The sequence below is a fragment of the Protopterus annectens genome, chromosome 7.part0, assembly GCF_019279795.1.
Source record: "Protopterus annectens isolate FY-2018-M chromosome 7.part0, PAN1.0, whole genome shotgun sequence".
Classification (NCBI taxonomy): domain Eukaryota; kingdom Metazoa; phylum Chordata; order Ceratodontiformes; family Protopteridae; genus Protopterus; species Protopterus annectens.
The window spans coordinates 400181863-400206513 of NC_056739.1; the positions used below are offsets into that span (position 1 = coordinate 400181863).

The 24651-nt window shown below is 41.9% G+C and overlaps 1 protein-coding gene across 1 annotated transcript in view; it reads left to right on the top strand.

The window, feature by feature from the left end:
• The window catches only part of RSBN1 (round spermatid basic protein 1), a 457685-nt gene that overhangs the window by 64750 nt on the left and 368284 nt on the right, over positions 1–24651 (top strand). The window contains exon 2 of the mRNA XM_044076988.1: positions 1780–2459. Coding sequence (XP_043932923.1) covers positions 1780–2459 — 680 coding nt within the window. The remainder of the gene's footprint in view (positions 1–1779; positions 2460–24651) is intronic.

Consider the following 24651-nt stretch of genomic DNA (forward strand, 5'->3'; position numbering starts at 1 on the left):
TCAAGGAAAGGGCACAGTAGTGCCGTCCTTACCTCTAATCATGGATTACCTGGCAGAGCTACTCCACAGAGGGCTAGCCTTCTCCATTAAGATTCATGCCTCTGCTACCTCTTATTTTCTCACCCTTACATCACACAGTTCCTGAGAGGGGCTAACAACATAAGACCCCCTAGGAGAGCAACCACTCTTGAATGGGACCTTAACTTTTTATTGAAAAAGCTCACGCTTCCCCCTTTTTGAACCTGCTGCTTTAGTAGAGTTAAAATTCCTCTCTTGGAAAACAGCCTTGCTTTTAGTCATAAGTTCAGCAAGAAGAGTGTCTGAGTTGCGGGCAATAATGGCTGTGGAACCCTTTATTATTTTTCATGCTGATAGGGTTTCCCTCGGGACTAACCCATCCTTTATGCCTAAAGTGGTGTCCAGTGTGGCTGTAAACCAATCCATCCATTTGCCAACCTTCTTTCCTAACCCTCAGAATAAAGGGGAGAGGATCCTGCATTCCTTGGACGTGCACATACAGCTCTGGTTCTACCTTGACAGGACTAAACCTTTCAGAAAATCTGACCAGCTGCTAGTCAGCTTTGCTACAAGGGCAGAGGGCAAGGCCATTTCAAAACAAACCATTTCCAAATGGATAGCACACTACATCCATTTCTGCTACAAGCACCATGGAAAACCTACCCCACTGGGGATCAGATCACATTCCACTAGGGCTACTTCCACCTCTGTGGCATTTCTCTGGGAGGTCCCTACCAGGGACATCCTGGAAGGTGCAACCTGGAGTTCTGTACACACCTTCACCACGCATTACCACTTACCTATTTTTTCTAAATACAGACCTGGATTTGCTACAGCAGTCTTACAAGGCCTGCTAGCTAGCCCTAACACTTTTGACTGCCTCCACCCTTCCTCAGCTTTGGGAATCGACCCAACTGTGAATACTGCAACAATGAAACACTAAGAACTAAGTACAGTTGTGTACACTTACCATAAATGAAGGTGTTAGAGTGTATTCACTGTTGCAGTCCTGGTTTCCCCTCCCTCCAGCCCCCTGGTTTTCTCTATCTTTCTATCTCGCGCCTCTATGACCGTTCTTATTGGTATTTACTTTACTGGTAGTGTTCCCCACCATATACTAGTTTCTTATTTGGGGGCTCCTGACATTTGGGGCAAGAAAAACTGATGTAATGGTATCTGCTGCCCGTTTTATACCCCTGACAACCCGTCATGTAAGAATCGACAGCATCCGATGCAGAAATCCTAAGACTGTGGTATGCGGGCCGACTGAGGGCTACCTGCAGGCAGATAACCCAAGTGTGATGACTGCAACAGTGAATACACTCCAACATCTATATTTATGCTAAGTGTACACATCTGTACTTAAACTATTCTCTATCCCTTCATTCGAGATATTGACTGTGTACACCATATAGGTTTTCATCTGGAGTTCAGTTCTTTTACTTTGTTTCTAAACATGTACACCATAATCTTGCATTGTCTAATTACTGCAGTGAGGAATAAGTACCTGGAATTTTATAACTGAGTGAACACCTTTTAGCATATTAGTACCACTGCATTGCAGATGGATTTTTTTGAATGAACTTTATTTTTAGTGTCTCTCTGGTTAACCAATAATTGTTTCAAGTTTATTGAAGAGCTTTGGTCAGTGACATTAAGCAAAAGCTCATTTTGTCTATTGCTGTCAAGTATTTAAAGCATGTTGCAGAAGACAGTGAAAGCAGTGCTAACACTTTTTTGTTTCTTTTCTTTTATTCTTAGAAACGCTTGATGAAAACTGCAATTCTCAGTGTACTGATGAGTATCTCCTCAAAAAGATGAAAAAGAAGAAGAAAAAGAAACACCGAGAGAATGTGAGAGGGAAGCGGCTTAAAATGTATAACAAAGAAGTACAGACTGCGTGTGCTGGGTTAACTCGCATCTTTCATGATATTCTTCAGGACGATCACTCCAGCAAGCTTATTGAGTCTGAACTTGATGATGAATCTTTTAGGTATCTCAAGGAAGAAAAACTTTGTCGATTGAATCTAGACATGGACCAGTGCAGTATACCCAAGACTGTGCAGATGCCATTCATGTCCCATGAAGAATATTGCATACGCAGTAAAATCTTACAGACTGGTACCAAGTATAGTCGTTTTCTGCATGAGGAGCAGCAGATAAATGGTGGGGCTTCCGTACTACATGCTTATATGGATGAACTGTCATTTTTGTCTCCTGAAGATGTGGAAGGATTTGCTGATGAATTTCTTAATTTAACATTCAAAGAAAATGAGAAAAATGCATCTTGCTACTCGTTAGCAATAGTCCATGGTGCAGCTGCATATCTGCCAGATTTTCTAGATTATTTTGCATTTAATTACCCAAACACTCCAGTAAAAATGGAAATCCTAGGAAAGAAGGATATTGAAACAACCACCATTTCCAATTTTCATGCTCAGGTATAAGCAATTTAATTTTTAATAGCTTGCTGTGCAGTTTGTCTGAAAATGCACATTTACAGAGTCAGTACAAAGGTGGCACACCATAACTCCCAAAGAACATTTCTTGCTCTTTACTGTCATGAAAGTTCAGGAATGGAGCACAATTTGCCCTCTGGCACTTAGTGCCATTCCTTTAAATTTCATTTCTTCATGGCCTGCTTCGTTTTGTTTAATGGTTCATAAGTTAAACTTGAGGATATGTGTAAGTTTTATTGCGGGACATAGTTGAAACCACAAATTCCTGATCTTAATGTAGTTTTAATAGTTTTGACAGTTACTGCTATTCAGTTAGTCTAGACAACTGGTATGATTGCAGAAAAGTGTGGTGATGTGGTTAGTGTTGCTTTCTCAGAATGCGTTCTGCAACTCAGTTTGTGGCAGATGTGTTTTGTATGGGGAGTCTGTACTTCCTGCCTGTGTCCATATAGGTTTTCACCAAGGTACTCCAACATTCCAAAGACATGCTATAGAGGAAATGCAATCTTAGTTAAATAGGTGTGATGTTCATCGTGTTTCACTGTTGCAATCATTACTCTTGGGTTATTCTGCTGGCAGGCTACCTGCAGTTGGCCTGAATTCCAAAGTCCTGGTCCGGTGTCGGTTGCTGTCACCTCTTCCCTGACGTCAGTGCTCCAGGGGTATAAAAGCTGCAGCCAACGCCATTTTCTTCAGTCTTTCTTGCCTAGAGGTGCCCGAAGCAAAAGCAGTTCACAAGTGTCGGTCGGCCGACTCCTGAGATTTTCAAATCCGAATTTCGAGAACAAGGAAATGCAGGATTTATTGCATGCAGCTGAACAAGTGGGAAAGCATACTTTGCAATGTGGTTATGATTCACTGGAGGCCTCTTGCAGGGCCGCTGTTACAGGTTCTGTTATTAGAAGCATGCTTGGTTAAAGGAACAGAATCTGCCTGATCATGTTAAAGCAAAATTATTAGATGCTCCATTACAGCATGATACTTTGTTTGGTGCTAAAGCAGAAGAGGTGTTGAAGAAAATTGAGGATAAAGCGAAATCCATGCAGACAGTTAAGGATTTTTTACAGGTACAGCCACCCAGATTTAGCAGGAACTGGCCTTCCAAAAATTGGTCCTTTTCAGTGTCAGACAGGCCACAAAGAGGCAGATACAGATGTCCCAGAGGCAGATCTCTGCCCCAGGGCTCGTACAGGCCTAAACAGTGGGGTGCTCCTACCTCCAAAAGCGGAGAAGACAAATTGCAACCTTACAGGAAACGGTCCCAATGACTTCCCTCTGCCAGATCCAAGCACTTTTCTTTTGGCAGCCCCCTTGGGGTGAAAACTAGCACTTTTTTTCACTAAATTGGCAAATGATTACCCAAGACAAATGGGTCTTGAACATAGTGTCCCAAGGCTACAGGTTCCATTTTCACACCCTACCAAGGGCAAAAGGTATGCCAGACCTGCCACACAATCAGTGGGCAGAGGCACAAAAGCAAATTACAGCCCTCCTGGACAATGAGGACCATTCAACAAGTACCACAACAAGAGCAGGGGCAAGGATTTTACTCCAGACTTTTCTTAGTGCCCAGAAAGTTGGGCCATCCCCATTCCCTTGTTATCATGCTGAAGACTTGTGGATCCAGTTTCCACTCTTGGGGATCCATGAGGTTTCTGCTTAGCTCATCTGCCAGAGTATTTGTTTTTCCTGGCAGGAATTGTGCTTGCAGGTGAACTTGATAAGTCAATGCTGTGTCCCATAAGGTCATTGCTCGTCTGCAGAGGGGGTAGGAATGTGTGCCTCCCTGCTTATGTACCACATGACCGTAGTATTGTCCGTTTTTAATCAGTAACTGTTCTGGATGAAGTAGATCCTTGAAAGCTGTCAGGGCATTCTGAACAGCTAGCATCTCTTTTTGAGTGATGTGAAAATGCGTCTGGCTTGCAGGCCATGTGCCCTGAATACAGAAACCTGGAGACCAATACTGGACCTGTCTATACTAAACACGTTTCTGGAGGTTCCAAAATTCAAGATGTTGACTCTACAGCAGCTACTGCCCATGCTGGGCAAGAAGGCTTGGCTCGTAACTTTGGACCTAAGAGGCATACCTGCATGTCCCAATCAGACAATCTTGCAGAAGATACCTCAGATTCATAGCTGGCTCAATGCACTACCAATTCTCTGCACTGCCCTTTGGTTTATGTTCTGCGCCCAGGGTCTTCACAAAATGCCTGGCACCAGTAATTGCATTTTGCAGACTAAGAGGAATTCAAATGTATCCCTACTTGGATGACTGCCTTATTCAAGCAGAGAACAAAGACATTCTTCTGAAGCATCTGGCATTTGTAAAAAGATTACTAATTTGCCTAGGGTACACAGTAAATGAAAAGAAATCTAAACCAGTACCCTCTCGAGATAATATTCCTGGGTGCAAGCTTAAATACAACTGCCCAGATGGCTTATCTCACGCCAGACAAAGGCAACTGACTTCTTACTTCAAAAAGTTGGCAACAAAGACCCAGTTATCTGCAAGGAAAATCCTGCAGGCCTTGGGCTTCATGGCATCCTGCATTCTGCTAATTCCATATGCCAGACTGCATATGAGGAAACTAACTACAATGGTATCTAAAAAGTGTTTGGACTCCGCATTGCCACAGCCTGGAGACAGTAATTACCCTCATTCCCTGCCTGCAACAGGAGTTTCGATGGTGGGTACAGGCCTGGCACCACAACAAGGGTCTGCCATTCACTTTACCTACAGCCAGACAGACGCTGACAACGGATGCATCAGATTATGCCTGAGGGGCCCATATGGCAGGAAAATGTATTCAGGGCACATGGCCTGCAAGCCAGATGCATTTTCACATCACTCAAAAAGAGATGCTAGCTGTTCAGAATGCCCTGACAGCTTTCAAGGATCTACTTCATCCAGGACAGTTACTGATTAAAAACGGACAATACTACGGTCATGTGGTACATAAACAAGCAGGGAGGCACACATTCCTACCCCCTCTGCGGACGAGCAATGACCTTATGGGACACAGCATTGACTTATCAAGTTCACCTGCAAGCACAATTCCTGCCAGGAAAAACAAATACTCTGGCAGATGAGCTAAGCAGAAACCTCATGGATCCCCATGAGTGGAAACTGGATCCACAAGTCTTCAGCATGATAACAAGGGAATGGGGATGGCCCAGACCTAGATCTGTTTGCCTCCCCTCACAACTGCCAATTACAGAGATTTTGCACAAGGATTTATCACAAACAAGCATGGAGAGTGGACGCCCTATCCTTCAGCTGGAAAAATCTAACAGTATATGCCTTTCCTCCACTGCCTCTTCTTCCCAGGGTACTCCTAAAGGTCAGACAAGAGAAGCCAAAAATGATACTGATTGCACCGGACTGGCCACACCAGCACTGGTACCCATTCCTAAAGAGCTTGTCTCAAGGTCGAGCATGGATATTGCCTCAAACTTCTCACTTGCTGACCCAACAAAACAATCAGAACCTGCACAGCCAACTCAGGACCTTAAATCTGGCAGCATGGCAGATAATGTAGCCATTCAGAACACTCCTCTTTCAAAAGCTGTTTTGGATGTTATATTGGAGGCCAGGAGGCCCAGTACCAGAAAATCTTATGCAGAAAAATAGAAGAGATTCTGTGCTTGGAACAAGGCATTGACACGTATGTACCAAATATCCCTCAGATTTTACAATACCCAACTGAGATGCTGGACAAAGGCCTTTCCTTTTCATCAATTAAGATTCATGCCTCTGCCATTTCAGCCCATTACAATACGGAACCACCTATCTTTTCTCATCCTTTAATAAGACAGTACCTCAGAGGGGCCAAAAACATCAGGCCTCCAAGGAAAGCACCAATTCCAGCATGGGACCTCAATTATGTCTTGGAGAAACTCACACTGCCTCCTTTTTTGAGCCAGCCTCAACAGCTGATATAAAATTCTTATCCTGGAAAACAGCTCTGCTCCTAGCAGTAACCTCTGCAAGATGAGTCTTGGAGTTACAAGCATTCATGGCTGTGGAACCTTTTATAATTTGTCATCCAGACAGGGTTTCTCTGAGGACAAACCCAACATTTATGCCTAAGGTGGTGTCCAGTGTGGCCCTCAACCAAACCATTCACTTGCCTACCTTTTATCCAAACCCAAAGAACAAGGGTGAGAAAATTCTGCATTCTTTGGACATACACAGGCAGCTATGCTTCTACTTGGACAGAACTAAAGCTTTCAGAAAGACTGAACAACTTTTAGTGTCATACGCTGCAGGATCACAAGGAAAGGCCATCTCAAAACAGACTATTTCTAAATGGATAGCCCATTGCATCCGTTTCTGCTATTCTCAGCATGGCATATCAGTGCCTAAGGGCATTAGGCCTCATTCTATCAGAGCAGCAGCCACTTCAGCAGCCTTCCTCAGAGGAGTACCAACCAAAGACATCTTAGAGGCTGCAACTTGGAGTTCATTGCACACTTTTACAAAGCGCTACCACTTACCTCTTAACTCTAAATCCAGAGCAGGCTTTGCCACTGCAGTTCTGCAGGGCCTCATAGCCTCTCCTAATCCTATTTAGCCCAGCCACCCATCCTCAGCTTTGGGATTCAACCCAAGAGTAATGACTGCAACAGTGAAACACGATGAACATAAGTAGAGTTGTGTACCTACCATAAATGTAGATGTTTGAGTGTATTCACTATTGCAGTCCAGGTCACCCTCCCTCCATCCCCCTTTCTTTTGCTGGGGTTTATCTGTACTTCTCTATTCTATACAACCTATGAGGTGTATTTGCTTGTAGATGAAGGAAATGTTTCTTTACTGCATGAATGTTTATTGGCATTATATATTTAGCCTACCCTTTTGGGGCACCTGACATCTGAGGCAAGAAAAACTGAAGAAAATGGTGTCTGCTGCATCTTTTATACCCCTGGCGCATTGACGTCAGGAAGAGGTGACAGCAACCGACGCCGGACCAGGACTTTGGAATTCAGGCCGACTGCAGGTAGCCTGCCAGCAGGATAACCCAAGAGTAATGACTGCAACAGTGAATACACTCTAACATCTACATTTATGGTAGGTACACAACTGTACTTTCTATGTGCAGGTGTGCAGTGACAGGTTGATGTCCTATCCAAGATAAGTTTTTCTGGTTAGAGCAGTGTAAGTAACAGTGTAGGTTGCAGCTACTCATGACATTAAAACTTAGTACACTACCAAAATACATGATCTGATGTCAATTTTCATGCATTCCTTGACATATGGGTTTGGATCTGATCCTCCGTTCAGTCTCAGATGCTGTTTCACAGCTCATGGATACTACAAGCTCCAAGCTCCTTCCTTACCCATAATGCAGCAGTCCCCCTCATTCCCCAGATCTTATTTGCCACCATTGTGAACGGATGTGGTCTACAGCTCTTGAGTTTGTTTCTTGTGTGAATAAGATAAGTTACTCATTTTCTTTTTTCGATCTTGTAGTTTTCTTCCCTTTAACTTTGTACTTAATGCTGGTAGTTTTTTTAATTACCATCGCTGGTAATTTTGCTATTTTTTTCTCTCCTTACCGTTTATCTGTATTTCTACTCTTCTAGTTTTGGTGTTTCTCTTACTCACTTTTGAGTAATTCTAATTGCCATAGTTGGTAATTTCTCTTTCTATTACTGTTTGTTGGTATTTTCTATATACCATTGCTGTTAGCTGTATTGTATTTTTTGTGTGTGTGTAGTTAGCACTTCTCTCTGCTTAATTTTATCTTCCTGGTGTGGTTCTGTACTTGGATGTTATCATGGCAAATAAACCATCAGGGTTTAAAAAAATGCAGCAAATGTGGACACAAGATTGCTTGGGACCAGAGCATTTTCTCCATTCATCCTCCATATGTAAAGGCTTTAATCCAAGGGCTCTCCTAGACCGAAAAAAATAAATTGATTCTCAAAGGCTTTCTTCCATTAGCCTTTGGAGAGTTAATTAACTGCAGGTCAAACCTCCAGGCACAAGAAAAAGGCAAAAAATAGGCCCTCTGAGCATCCTAGCTGTTCTGAATCTTCTTCGGATCTAACGTTAGAGCCTCGGAAGAAGATTTGGAAAACTTTGCATCCAACACAGAAATCCTCTGATCCATCAACTTCACCAGATCCATCTCTTCGGATCCAGCCCATGCAGACTCCAGACATCTACCCAAGAACAAGATGTGCATAGTGTATGGATCCAGTTCCCTCTAGGCTCCCATCACCTTTCTTGGAAAGAGACAGATCTCCCTCCTTTGCCTCTTCCAGTTTGTCCAGAAGTCTCACCGAAGTGGATGTGGACAGAATGAAGTTTCTTTTGACACAAATTCAGTTGGGAGTTCTCCAAGCTCCTACCCCAGTAGGTCCAGCGATCTCTGCTCGTATAACCTCACTAATTCTGACTCTTTCTCCAATCCGTCCGTTGGTTTTGGAGTCCTTGGATCAGAGACTCCTGGAAACATCTATTTTGGATACGAAGATCCTTTCTTTGGATCCGATGTCTTGTCTGAGCACGCCAGCTCTGACTGTGTTTTGACGCTTGGACTACTCTCTGACCCAAAGCTTGGGAGTCCACTGTAACCCCTCCTATCTGACAAAGATGTTGGAGCTGTCTCTGCCCCTCGGAGCCTCTGCATTCAATAGCTCTGCATAAACTCCTGATTCAGGTACAACATCTTTGGGTTGGAGGGAACAGTTGATCCAGTCGTGCCTTCTTGGCACAGACTGTTTCCTTCTCCCAAGAACATTCTGCCTTCGATGTGGTAGAGTGTTCTCTTCCAGACTTCAGATGCCCCCCCGGATCTTCATTTTGTTTCTCAGATGTCTTTGTCCACAACCTTGGCTTTCTACTCTGCAGGGACAGCCAGGTCAAAGTCTCCAGTTTGACCCCACAGGACATATTTTTTTTCTGATACTTCTCCAGAGCATCCCACCAAAGAACTCCCTAGGAAGAGGAAGTGCAAGAGGAGGCACTTGGATTCCTCTCAGGAGTTAGTGATAGATGATTCTGATTTTGATAAGGGGGAAAGGTCCGCAGGATCACCCCCTGACTTTGGAGACATTTTAGCGATTTTGAAACAGAGGGGTGAATGGTCTACAGACAACCCTTCTCAAGAGGAATCTGTATTGCTGGAGGCATTTGGTACTGGCCCATCTACTTCCTGGGTGACACCTCCCTCAGATGAGTTAATTGATTTCATCTCTCAATGGCCATGGAAGGAGCCAGATTCTGTAGATCCTCAAGAGACCAGATAGGATCCTGGCACCACCGAAGGGGAAGAGAACTTTGGAACAAAGACATACCAGTGGATGATATGGTCATGGCGGCTGCAACCAAGAAAAAACTCTCGTAACTATGTTCTTCAGGTTTGTCCCCCTAACAGGGAGTCTAGGATGCTGGACAGGTTCAAGATGAGAGTGTGTGTGTGTGTGTGTGTGTGTGTGTGCATCAAGCGACCTTTGCTCTCAGGTCCCTGAATTACTTGACTCATTTTACCAGATTAGAGTGATTTGATCAAATAACTCTCAAAATCCCTTTCAGGGAATAGCACTGCCAAGGTTTCTGTTGCTTCACAGTTAGACTGCAGGGTTGCTATCTGTAATTCTTCTGAGGCTTATCTCACATGCAGCTGAAGGGGCCTCAAGAACGGCAGGTTCGGGCATTTACATCAGGAGGCATGTCTGGATGCATCTGTGTGACTTTGCAGAGCCCTTCAAGTCATCATTCCTCAATGCTCCTTTTGACGGAAGCTTGTTATTCAGCCCTAAAGTGAAAGATACACTATCCAGGTGTGGGAAAGATGGTAAGACCCTGTCTGCTGTGGGAGTATGTTTTACAACCCCTCGGACCTTTCCCAGGAATTAACAAGGTGGTCAAAAGATGTGGTACAGGAAATCCTAGGGTCCCTTCCATGATCCACATGGAGAAAGTTCCCCCAGGGGCAGAGGGGGAGCTCAAGTGGTAGACGCCAGCCCCATGCCAGAGGAGGCCTGGAAAACCAGGGACCCAGAAATTCTTTTTCTGAGACAGCATCAGTACTCATGAAAAGAGGCCTGATTGCCCACACCTGGAGGCACCAGGGAGCCTGGCTAGATATAACAAAAGATGCTTGGGTGCAGAGGATTATTTCCAGAGGCTGTATAATTCCCTTTTCCCTACTGCCACTGCTACAGAACAAATTCCCAACATTCCACCCAGTCAGAGGAAAACAGCAGCTTCAGAAATTCAAAAACTGTTAGAAAAGAGTCATCCAAGAGGTTCCCCCAGATGAGAAAGGATCTAAAACTTACTCAAGATTCTTTAGTGCCAAGGTAAACCGGAGACTACAGACCAATTTTGGATCTCTGCAATCTGAACAAATCAGTTCAGCATACCAAGTTCCAGATGTTCACAGTTCAGTCCGTATTGCCTTTCCTGCATGCAGATGATTGGATGTGCTCAGTAGATCTCCAGGATGCGTGCTGTCCCATAAAAATGAACAGACAATTCAGGAGATATTTATGGTTCTGCCTTGGAACCAGTCATTACCAATTCAGAGCACTGCCCTTGGGCCTCTCCACAATCTCCAGGGTGTTTACCAAATGCAGGACCGCAAGCCCCAGGGTTTACCAAATGCATAGCAGTAATAGCAGCTTACTTCAGGCTGCAGGGATTCTGGGTGTTTCCATATCTAAATGACTAGCTCCTAACCTCCTCAACTAAGCATATGCTGATAGCAGCTTGATATCTGCTTCAGATTTGTTCCATTGTAGCCATTACAATCAACCACAACAAATCTCAGCTTCAGCCATCTCAGGCATTCAAATTAACGGGGGTCATTTTCAACACATTAATGACAGAATCCCTCCCATTACCAAGGGTTCAAACCATTCGTATTCAAATCAGAGGGATACTCTGGAAGTCAGTATTGCCAGCCTGAAACATATTAGACCCTGGGATCGATGTCCGCAGCAGTTGTACTACTACCACTAATAAGACACCATTTGAGAATCCTTCAGTGGGTGTTGGCAACCCAGTGGTCCATTTTATACCAAGTTATGTCCACCAAAATCTGCATACTTCAGGCATGCAAAAAGTACCGTTGGTGGATTCACTCGGATCAGATATTAACAAGGTCATCCATTCATCCTTCCTCAGCCCAAGGCCATCGTGACTACGGACACTTCCCAGATCAGGTGGAGGGGGCATTTCTTGGGAAAGACTGTTCAAGGCATGTGGTCCTCCCCAAGAGACAAAATTGATTTCTGATAACATACTGGATTTCCCTAGTATATACATTGTTAGCAGACAAGGAGTGCAGACAAGGAGTGGTGTCTCAACGCAAAAGTGGCAGAAGTTATTTTCTGTTGCTGGGGCCAGCCATGCTGTGACCTATTTGCATCTCCTCTGAACAACAAATGCAGCACTTTCTTTGCTGTCATCCCTCCAGAAGGGAACAATTGCTCAGACTGATTGCTGCACTTGTCTGTCTATACCTGGCATTACCTAACCTAAAATTAAGGTAATCTATGCTAAAGTGCATGCTACAGCCTGTGCTCCCATCTGCACTGTTTACTGTGAGTCATCTCTCGCCACCTTTTAGAGATGAAAAATCAGCTTGTTTATGCTTTCAGAAAACCATTAACTTTTATCGATTAAAAGGTGCACTGGCCATCTTTAAATAAAACTGAATTGTACATTATTAACTGCATTAAAGTATTAAGGCTGTTAGGGAGTTTGTTGCCTCATTCATTTTCCATGATTTCAGACTTAATTTTTTTTCACTGAACTGCTTGCCATTGTACCTTTTAAATTTTGCTTTTCCTTTGTCAAGGAGTGCTCAGAATTGTCAAGATTAACTACCTGCACCTGATTTTATGAATTTCTTGATTTTTGTGAAGGGAACAACTAACTTCCTTGATTTTACTTTAGAGATTAATGTTGAACAATTGTCCTTTCTTGATATTACACTTAGGAAAGTTGATCAAGGGTTTTCCTCCAGCATACACCGTAAGAAAACTTTCTCTAACTCTTACCTTCATTTTAGGAGTGCCCATCCTTATTTTCAGAAGAAAAACTTAGTAAAGGGGCAACTGGTAAGGGTTAGTAGAATGACCTCTGATGACCAAGAATTTTTAAAGGAATGTGAATCATGTGCTTAGTATGTTGGTGGATAGGGGTTACCCTAAGTCCTTGCTGGAGGAAGTTTTAGAAGGGGTGGTCAAAGCAAGACTGGATAGATTTGCCCCTATTTTGGGACAAAACCCACCCTCCTCTACTGAAGATTCTGGGAATAATAATCCCAACAATTGGGATAGGGCATACATATTGGATTATTTGGGTGACTCCGGACCCATTAAGGATATGATTTCCAGAGAATGGTCTAGGTTTGCCCAAATTACAGATTTACCCCTCAACAAGCAAACCCTTTTAAAATTCATTTATCGTAAGGACACCAACTTTAAACAGATTTTTGAATTTGGTGGTCCCAAGCTCAAAAGTATAGGTCCTCGAGGGTTGGGAACCTATAAATGTGTTTTTTGTTCCCGGTGTCCTTGGATAGTTAATAAAAGTCAGGTCTTTTTAGAAGCCAGGAATAAATTCCTTACTAGTAGGGGAACTTTTAATTGTAACAGTTATGGTGTAGTATATTAGGCTATATGTGACCAATGCACCTCTTTCTATGTGGGGAAAACAGAAAGAAAACTGAAGTGTCGGATTTATGAACACATGTATGCAGTGGCAGCTGGTGACTTCAAATCAAAGGGGGCTGCAGGAGAGAGCTGAGGGGGTGGGACCAATGAGAAAGGGGAGGAGCTATGCTCAAAACCACAAAAACGAACTAAATACACTGCCCTGGGTGCCAAACCGTCATTATGAGAGTCCAATCAAGACAAAATGAAGTGTAGAAGAATAAAAATATTTCAATGCATTGGCTGCATGACAGCTTGCTTAATATCTAGATGGAAACAAAAAGGTTGTGAGGCATGAAAAATTAAATTACTTTTTAAATACATTAATGGAATGCCAGTCAAAATCAAGTATAAGAAAAACAAGCAGCACTCAACTCAAACCACTTCTTGCACTGCAGTTCTAATTATAATTTATATTCAGCTTTATTAAAGTACCAAGTAACATGCTGAAAGTAGAAATCTCTGATGCCCCCACTTGTAAAAATGTTTCTTATCCAAAAAAAGACCTGCTGCCTGACATCTATCTACTTGTTTCATGGGGAAAACATGATCAAAGTAAAAAATGAAAAGCAAACAAGAAATAAGCTCAAGATACATTGCTTAAAAGGATTACTGTACAGGTTATGGACCACACGATTGGCATTCTGTTTAGTTTACGGGTAAAGCCTGCAGAGATGACTGGAAGTCTCCAAGTGTAATGAGCTTCTTAAAATAATGTAATCCTGTCCTTTATTACAAATACTGTCGTATGCATTTCAATACCCAAGGCGTATACTTTATCTAGTTAAGTATTCTCTACATGACAACAACAGAAAGGCATTCAATGTTGGCAATTCTTTAACAGTATGCTTATTAAAGCTTACTTGCATCTTACGATCTCAGCCAAGCTTAACCGATGGTCATTAAAGTATTGCTACTTAAACACAGAGCAACAGGCACTTTGAGTAATAAGCATAAATCAGCAGTACAAAATATATGACAGAAACCAGACCATTCTGCAAAAATCAAAGACAGATGAAAAGCCACTCTAGTACTTGTGTCTACTTTGGATGGGGGGGGGATACTCTGCACATTTACACTGCATAACTACTCCTTGCCTTGCTTCGATACATCCAGAGTCACTACATGGGGGAGTGGGGTGCAACAAGTATGTCACAATTTGAAATGTCTCTGGCTGACTGTGATGGCCCTGACACATTTGTCATACCTCTCAACCTCAGAGCAAGAAATCTGGACAAAGCCATACAAAGAAGTGGGACAAAGGCCCAAAAATAAGGACAATTTTTAAATATTGCTCTTATAAACTTAGAAAGATAATAGAATAGGTCTTGCATTAGTATGAATTTTCTGAATGGTATGAAATCTTAAACTCAAATGTGTGTCATTATTTTCTAACTTCAGTCTTTAATGATTTGTCACTAATTTGCCCAAAAAAACACAATTTTATGAAAAATGGACCAAAAATGTGATGTCAAAATATAAAATAGCCACACGATACAGCTATGAACCTGTCAAAGAAGGGACACTTTAATATTAGTACTGCTAACTTGAGCAGCTGACAAAATAAAAGAATCTACATGCATTTCTGAAATAAAAGTAATCTATAACTCTGATTATTACAGTTATTTCTTAATTGTAGACCCTCCATGTTTTCTTCCAAAATTGCTATTTTGCGGAGGGGTTATTGGGGGGCAGAGCAACATTTTGAGTCAAAATCAGGGACAGTTGAGAGGTTTGGCTATGCCTAATTCTATAAAAGCAATTTATTTGCATGTACCTCAACCTGTTAATGCAATAAATCTGGACAAGGCCAAATATATTGGGGGAACATATAAACAGTACTAAAAATTGCTCTTGTATAAACTGAGACAGTTGATAGAACAACAGGTCTTACTTTAGCATGCATTTTTCTGAAGGTTATGAAGTCTGAAACTAGTGTGTCATTATTTAGTGACTTGATTCCTAAATGATTTGCCAGAAAACCACAAATTTTATGAGGAACAAACCAAAAATAAGAAGCAAAAATCTATTCATTCTTTAAAAATCTGGACAGTTGGGAGGTATAGTTCAGCTGGGGCTGTCTTTAAGTTTGCCGCCCTTCCCCCTCACAAAACCATGGTCGAATGGAGCCTCCCCCTGCAGCCATTCCAATGATCCATTACTTGGCTGTTTCACTCCATTTGCCATAAATACTAATGTGCATACCAATTTACTTCTATGATGATTTGGACTTCATTTGAAAGTTTTATTTTGCATTTCACAAACACTAAGAAATCTGCTAAAAAAAACTTAGCATTAAAACTTCTCTGCCCTTGAAACTCACATTCATTGAAACAGCATTGAAACCCACATTCAAAGAAAATACATTTTACCAGTGGCAGATAAAGATTAATTCTGGGCTGTTTTCAAATCATAGGCCCCTTGCATATGAAACATACATGTGCTCTTTGATACACCTTCCTATTGTTTTGAACATTTTTCCAGTAAACTATGAAACAAAACCCATGCACCAATAATGACAAAACTGCCCAATTCAGAACATCTTTCCAGTAAACAATGGAACAAAATGCATGCACCCATAATGACAAAACTGCCCAGTTCAGAACATTTCCATCATGTCTACTCAAACTTCTACAATCCACCATTATCAGTAAATATGCACAATTCTACAGTCCAACATTATCAGTAAATGTGCACAATTCTACAGTCCACCATTATCAGTAAATGTGCACAATTCTACAGTCCACCATTATCAGTAAATGTGCACAATTCTACAGTCCACCATTATCAGTAAATATGCACAATTCTACAAAACACCATTATCAGTAAATATACACAATTCTGCAGTCCACCATTATCAGTAAATATGCACAATCTCTGAAGTAAAAACGTCCTCTAAATAATTCCACATTAAATAAATCTGTAACTAATGAAGAGGTTGCTGCTAGCAGACACCTTTATATTTCATGGTTTCATCGAAAAAGTGTCTGATGCCCCTGAGGAATAAATTGCCTATATTACATTAAAAATGATAAGCTAGTAATATTGCAATAGGAAATGGATGGCAAACTGATAACAGGCTCATAGTTAGTATCTTAACTTTTTCAGTATGGCAGCATTCACCCCTTGTGGGAGTAGAACCAACAACCTTCTGTATCAAAAGCAAGTACACAACCTGTTGTGCTATTAACAATGCAAGCTAACTTAGCATAAGCAGTACTAAACTTATCTTCCCCTGCATCCCTCAGCTCCTTGTAAAATCTACTCAATGCTCAACTGCATCTCAACTTCGCAGCACAAGAAATCTGGAAAAAGCCAAATTTATTGTGGGGGGGGGGTCAAAACCCCAAAAACCAGGGACACATTAAACATTGCTTGTATAATCTTGGAAAGTTGCTAGAATAAAATGCTGTGTTACCACCATACATTTTACTGCCAAGGTCTCTGTGCAAAAGAGTCAGAGCAACATACCACTTTGCCAAATCAGCTGCTTTGTGAAAGAAAAATGCTGTTACCACCATACATTTTACTACCAATGCCCCTGTGCAAAACAGTCAGAGCAACATACCACTATGCCAAATCACCTGCTTTTTGAAAGAAAAATGCTGTGTTACCACGATACATTTTACTGCCAAGGTCCCTGTGCAAAACAGTCAGAGCAACATACCACTACGTCTAATCGGCTGCTTTGTGAAAGAGCGGAAGAATGAAACTTAAATGGCTATCATTTAATGAATTCAGTTCTCACCATAGCTGTCAACCTCTTAGCACAAAACACCTGGACAAACCCAGTAATGAGGGAATACAGCCCTCAAACATATTCAGTGAATTCAGTTCTTGCCATAGCTGTCAACCTTAGCACAAAAAACCTGGACAAAGCCAATAATGGGGTAATACAGTCCCAAAAATAAGGACAGATTTCAAATATGAATCTTATAAACTTGGGTTGTGTTACTATGTATTTTCTGAAGAATATGAAGTCTGAAATTCAAATGCCTGTCAATTTTACTTCTGACGGAACAAAAACAATTTTTAGCAGAGGCCCAGGGAGAAATACTGCAGACACATGTCTTTGTAAAATGGCAGGACACTAGAGCAAATCCACACAAACACAGGGATAAGATGCAGACTCCACACAGAAGGCACCCCAGCCAAGAATCAAACCAGAAAACCTATAGTTGTGAGGCAACAATGCTACCACTGCACCATCAAATATGTAAGGAGTTCAACATTCAGAAACCTGAAGTCTGAAATTCAAATGCCTGTCAATTTTATTTAACAACAAAAAACGATTTTCAGCAGAGGCCCAGGAAGAAATAATGCAGACATGTCTTTGTAACATGGGAGGACACAAAAGCAAACCCACACAAACACAGGGAGAAGATGCAGACCCCACAAAGAAGGCACCCCAGCCAAGAATCAAACCCGAGATCCTACAGCTGTGAGGCATCAATGCTACCACTGCAGCATCAAATATCAAGCATTGCAATATTTAGAAACCACAGATATTATGAGGAACAGATCAGATCAAATATGAGGCAAAAATCTGCTATTTGTTTTTACAAATGGTGGTGGGTAGGGAATTCAGGTCTTTAACTCCTGCATACAAGGTACAGGGTTCAAGCCTGAGGTATTCCCTACCACACCACCATGAGTCTAGCTACCAGTATACAGCAACTGGGGCATTTTCACACAGACACACACACACACCCCTTACCTGTAAACTCCCCGTCCGTCCACACAAATCCGTAGCTGCAAAACTCCCTTCATACCCGCCCACTCACATAAATCCATCAGTAGCTGCAAAACACATAAATCCATCCATGTTTTCACACGAGACCCTGCCCGTCCAGCTCCAAATCGCGAGATCTTCCCGATGAGACTGCAGCAAACTCCAGACTGCTGACCTTGCAGTCCGACTCTGATGAGGTTTCCCAGTGAGTTTCTCAGACAGTCTATTGCAGTTGTACTGCATAGACTTCTGGGATCTTGCTCTGACATGTTTCCCAGTCCGGACTGCTGTTGAAACAGTCTGTGCATGCTCCAATCTGTGTCTCAGCAGCAGTCTGGTTTTGAATTTTTTTTTAATTTTCTTTTCTTTAATTTTCTTTTAATTTCTTTGTTTTACAGCTGTGTGTGTGGGGGGCTGCAGTCAAGCAGTCCAATAGCACGGGCCGCCCCTGCATGTATGAAATTAAAAAAACAATACTAACAATGCACTGTATAGACACCAGTTAACTTGTTCCAAGGCGGTATTTTTCTTTTTTACCTTGGATTCTGTACCCAAGGACATTAGGGGTGGTATGTGGGAGGATAAACTGGAATACAAAGAATTGTACTGGCAGATAGTTTTAGAATGTAATAAACCCCCCGGTTTGAATGATTTTCTATCCATTAAACCAGTATTAAAGTTGAGATCTGCTAAACTCTGAGATATCAATTGTATTCACCTCTAGGTCACTAGGTGGCAGTATTGTACCACATACATATACATTTATACCTACTTTTTTGAAGTCTGAATTTTATAATTCAAGATTTTAAATGTTGGTTAATGATTCTATGAATTGTATATTTATCAAACCATCATGGAAATTATAATTTTTAGATTTGTATATATTTGTAATTTTAATTTAGATTATGTATTTTCAGGTAACAAGCTTAGCCAAGAGTTTGTTTTACTAATTGCATTATAGTATTAATTGTTTGTTGCTTTTAATGGACAGCAATCTAATCACTAATTGGATAGTGTATATAAGCTGGCAAGCAATTTGAACCTGTTGTATTGATTCTGATGAAGACTTCTGTCAAACGTACTGTGATAGTAGCGTTCTAATAAACTAAACCTATTTTGGAGTTTCCAGCTGTGTTGCGGGCTTCCCTTGTGGTTGTTTGGGCATTTTTTTATGTTTATCAGTGACTTTTATTGCCTTCATCCTTTATTGCTATTTCTGATAACACACTGGATTTCCCTATTATATACATTGCTAGCAGACAAGGAGTGGTGTCTCAATACAAAAGTGGCAGAAATTATTTTCTGCTGCTGGGGCCAGCCATGCTGTGACCTATTTGCATCTCCACTGAACAACAAATGCAGCACTTACTTTGCTGTCATCCCTCCAGAAGGGAACAATTGCTCAGACTGATTGCTGCACCTATCTGTCTGCCTATACCTGGCATTACCTAACCTAAAATTAAGGTCATCTATGCTAAAGCGCATGCTACAGCCTGTGCTCCCATCTGCACTGTTTACTGTGAGTTATCTCTCGCCACCTTTTAGAGATGAAAATCAGCTTGTTTATGCTTTCAGAAAACCATTCACTTTTATCGATAAGAAAAGATGCACTGGCCATCTTTAAATAAAACTGAATTGTACATTATTAACTGCATTAAAGTATTAAGGCTGTTAGGGAGCTTGTTGCCTCTTATTCATTTTCCATGATTTCAGACTTAATGTTTTTCACTGAACTGCTTGCCATTGTACCTTTTAAATTTTGCTTTTCCTTTGTCAAGAAGTGTTCAGAATTGTCAAGATTAACTCTCTGCACCTTCACACAGCCTAGAAATGTGCTAAGCAATGGGTCTTTGTGTATTCTTTTCTGAATGAGATTTGCAGTTGCCCTCAGCTGCAGACATCTAGTCTTCACTGAACATTTCCAGTAGAAATCAAACTAATATCTTTGCAGTTGTAAGAAGCTTATTTTCGTGTCTTTCATCATTTGTCTTATTTTTTAAGCCTACATGTTTAGAAAAACACCCTTGTACAGTTTACGCTAAATGTAGTAATGTAGACATTCACCCTTGTAAAATAAAAAGAAAAAATATCCTAATTCTACATATTATATAATCTGTGCATTTTTATGCCCCCCCAGCAGCCCAAGATCACAGCATACGAACATTAAACTTGCTTTTGTCAAGCCTCTTTTCTCTTGTATGCAAAACCAATATTTCTTGCAACCATACCTCTCATCCTCTTAGAGCAAGAAATCAGGACAAACTGCAAATAATGGGGAGGACAAAGGACCAAAATAGGGACAATTCTTAAATATTGCTCTTAAAAACTTAGGAAGTTGATAGAATAACAAGTTCAGTTAATTTGAATTTTCTGAAGGATATTAAGTCTGAAAGTCATATGTATGCCATTATTTTCTGACTGCAGTCCTCCATGACTTCAGTGATTTGCCAGAAAACTACAATTTTATGAGAAACGGACCAAAAATGAGTCGAAAATTTGTACAGGAGAGGTATGAGTGCAACTAAAAAAAAAAACAAAAAACTTGTTTAATATTTGTAACACACACAACAGTCACTGAAAAGACAACACCCACACACATTTTAAGTACAGCTAACTGCACAAAACTGTTTATATGTAACATGTAGTTTATATCATTATACATTTTATACAAATAAGAACAAAAATTACTTTACTTGTATTTAGTTTCTCCCTTTGTGTCTTCCTAAACTTTAATGATCTAAAGTGGGGTACATACTCAACAGTCCACTCACAAGTTTAACAATGTCAACAAAAGTCCCGTGTTTTTCAGTGACGTTTTCTTGCATAACCATAGTTTACAAATGTGATAAGATGCTTTGTAGTGTTCAGTTTATTCATTAATTTCAGAGTTGGTCTAATTCTTGTTCAACTCCCTCTCCCAACACCAGACTATGGTTCATGTCCAAGGTACTGGTGGATGTTCTTCGTGTTTCACTGTTGCAGTCGTTACATTTGGATAATCCTGCTGGCAGGTTGCCCTCAGCCAGCATGAATTCCAAAGTCTTGGGTCCTGCTTCGGCTGCTGTCGCCCCCTCCCTGACATCAGGTCATCAGGGGTATAAAAGAAGTAGCTGACGCCATTTTCTTCAGTCTTTCTTGCCGCGTGGTTCCCGAAGCAGAAGCAGTTCACAAGTGCCAGTCGGCCGACTCCTGAGATTTTCGTGTTTGAGTTCCAGATCCAAAGTCTTCAATAAAGCTAAGTACCCTGTTGGGGAAACTTTTTTCTTGCTCCAGACCGATATCAGAAAAAGTTAATTTTATTTTTTTTGGTAAGCAAATACCTCATAAGGATTTTCATTCTTACTGTTTTCCTTGCCTAGGCCCTAATCACAACATTACTGGTTATCGGTTTTGTGCTAGATTTAACCAACGCACTATTAAGCGTCTGTATGATTTTACTTTAAAACTTTTTTGGACGCCAGTTTAATTATCCTGAAATGTTGTCGGATAGCTATCCAACTACCAGAGTTTACAAAAAATGCAAAGAAAAGGATAGAGAAAAACAACCAAGGCCCAAAACGACGGCAAAGCTTTTCCTAAGCCAGTCGCCGGTTCGACAGTTCACAGTGAGGTGCTTTCGCAGCCCCTGATGCCCGCTACTTTAGAGTCGCAGGCCACTACCGACTCCCACGTGGAGTCTGCCATGCCGCTGGATACTCAAGGTATTGGAGCCTCGGACGCTAACCCCTCAGATGTGTCCGGAGCCGCTGAGCAGGTACCGGCTTCTGAGGGTGTATTTAGACCTAAACATCTTTACATTAAGGCAACTTCAGCTTCAAAGACAAAGGCTAAAGCACTTTCTAAAGCAAAGAAACAAACTCCAGAGCCACATGGACAGGCCTCTATGCCCAAAAAACAGATGCTCAAGATGGCCGAAGATTTTTGATCAGGGGTTCCCATCCCCCTCCTGATAAGAGGCCTAGGCAAGACACTGACTATGAATCTTCAGATCAGATTTCTATTTCTTCTGATTCCTCTTCTGATCAGGAATATTCTCTTCCCCCCTATGAGGATTCTGATGCTGAAGAATCTCTTCCTTCAGCATCTCCTCCTGAGGACTGTTCCTTTGGGGAAACCTTGCATACCACGAGGGAGCATTTCCACTGGAACAGCCAAGATTTTTTCAGAATCTAAAAAGAGGCTCAGGGATTTTCTTTTATTACCTCAGCACAGGCCTCTAGCCATTCCACCTGTGTTAAACATTGTAGATGTGTTTTTGGAGTCTAGTCTGACACCTGACTCTTCCCCAGCCCCTGTTAAGCTTGACAGATATTACAGGGTTCTTGACTCTCACAAATTTCTTTTTAAAAACCCTGCTGCTGACCCAGAAACTATTTCACAGTGTTCTAGGGGAGTTGAGGCTTCCATGGCAAAAAAACCCCACCCCCTCTGACAGAGATTCAAGGACACTGGATAGATGGGGAAACAAGTTTTCATATCTGCAACTTTGGCTGTAAGGGCCTTAAACTGTCAATTTCATATGCTTAAGTATCAGCAACATGTCATGCGTTTGCTTAAACAGAAAATGTTATTAAATACTGAATGTGCAGAAAACAAGGAAATGCAGGATTTATTGTATGCAGCAGAACAAGTTGGAAAGCATACTTTGCAATGTGGTTTTGATTCTTTGGAGGCCTCCTGCAGGGCTGCAGCTACTGGTTCTGTAATTAGGAGGCATGCTTGGTTAAAGGAACAAAATCTGCCTGATCATTTTAAAGTTAAATTACTAGATGCACCTTTACAGCATGATACTTTGTTTGGTGTTAAGGGAGAAGAGGTGTTAAAGAAAATGGAGGGCAAAGCTAAATCAATGCAAACTGTCAAAGATTGTTTACAAGTACAGCCACCTAGGTTTAGTAGACACTGGTCTACAAAAAATTGGTCCTTTCCTGTGTCAGACCTCAAAGGGGCAGACCCAGATGCCCTAGGGGTAGATCCCAGGCGCAAGGTTCTTACAGACCCAAGCAATGGGGTGCTTCTACCTCCAAAGCTGGAGACGATAGATCACAAACCTACAGAAAACAGCCTCAATGACTTCCCCCTGCATGCACCAAGCACTTATCTTCGGGCAGCACCCTTAGGGGGAAAATTAGCACGTTTTGCTCAAAATTGGCACATCATAACCCAGGACAAGTGGGTTCTAAACATAGTTTCACAAGGCTACAAATTCCATTTCCGTCCTCTGCCAAAGGCAAACGGCTGGCCAGATCTGCCAAAAAAATCAATGGGCAGAGGCACAAAAACAAGTCTCATCCCTCATGGACATGAGGGCCATTCAACAAGTGCCAGAGCTAAAGCAGGGACAAGGTTTTTACTCAAGACTGTTCTTGGTATCCAGAAAGGACAAGGCCTGTAGGCCGATACTGGACCTATGTATTCTGAACACTTTCCTGGATATTCCAAAAGTCAAAATGTTGACCTTACAACAGCTTCTGCCCATGCTGGGCAAGAATGCTTGGCTTGTGACTTTGGACCTAAAAGAGGCATACCTGCATGTTCCAATCAGACAACCATGCAGATTCAAGGCAGGTTCAATGCATTGCCAATTCTCTGCACTTCCCTTTGACTTATCTACTGCGTCCAGGGTCTTTACAAAGTGCCTGGCACCAGTAATTGCATTCTGCAGACAAAGAGGAATACAAATATACTCTTACTTGGATGACTGTCTCATTCAAGCAGAGAATAAGGACTTTCTTCTTCAACATCTGGCATTCGTGAAAAGACTTCTAACATGCCTAGGGTACGCAGTCAACAAAAAGAAATCAAAACTAGTACCCTCACAAGAGATTACATTCCTGGGTGCAAGCTTGAATACAACTGCCCAGATGGCTTATCTCACACCAGACAAAGGCAACTGACTACCTATTTCAAAATGTTGGCAACAAAGACCCAGTTATCTGCAAGAAAAATTCTGCAGGCTTTGGGCTTCATGGCATCCTGCATCCTACCAATTCCACATTCAAGACTGCATATGAGGAAACTTCAGTGGTACCTAAAAAGTGTTTGGACTCGACGTTCACACAGCCTGGAAGCCGTCATTACTCTCATCCCCTGCCTGCAACAGGAGTTTCGATGGTGGGCAAAGGCTTGTCACCAGAACAAGGGACAACCATTCACATTACCTCCAGCCAGGCAGACACCAACAACGGATTAATCAGACTATGCCTGGGGAGCCCACATGGCAGGAGGAGGCATTAAGGGCACATGGTCCTCAAACCAAATGCATCTACATATCGAGCAAAAAGAGATGTTAGCTGCGCAAAATGCCCTGACAGCCTTCAAGGACCAACTTCATCCGGGACAACTACTGATAAAGACGGACAACACCACGGTCATGTGGTATATAAACAAGCAGAGGGGCACACATTCTTACCCCCTTTGCAGACTAGCCATGACCTTGTGGGACACAGCTTTGACTTACCAAGTACATCTGCAGGCACAATTCTTCATGCCAGGAAAGGAAAATACTCTGGCAGACGAACTAAGCAGAAACCTCATGGATCCCTACAAGTGGAAACTGGATCCACAAGTCTTCAGCATGATAACAAGGAAATGGGGATGCCCGGATAAAGATCTATTTGCCTCCCCTCTCAATTACCAACTAAAAAGATTCTGCACAAGGACTTATCACAGACAAGCATGGGAAGCGGACACCCTATCTTTCAGCTGGAAAAACCTATCAGTATATGCCTTTCCTCCACTGCCTCTACTCCCCAAGGTGCCCCT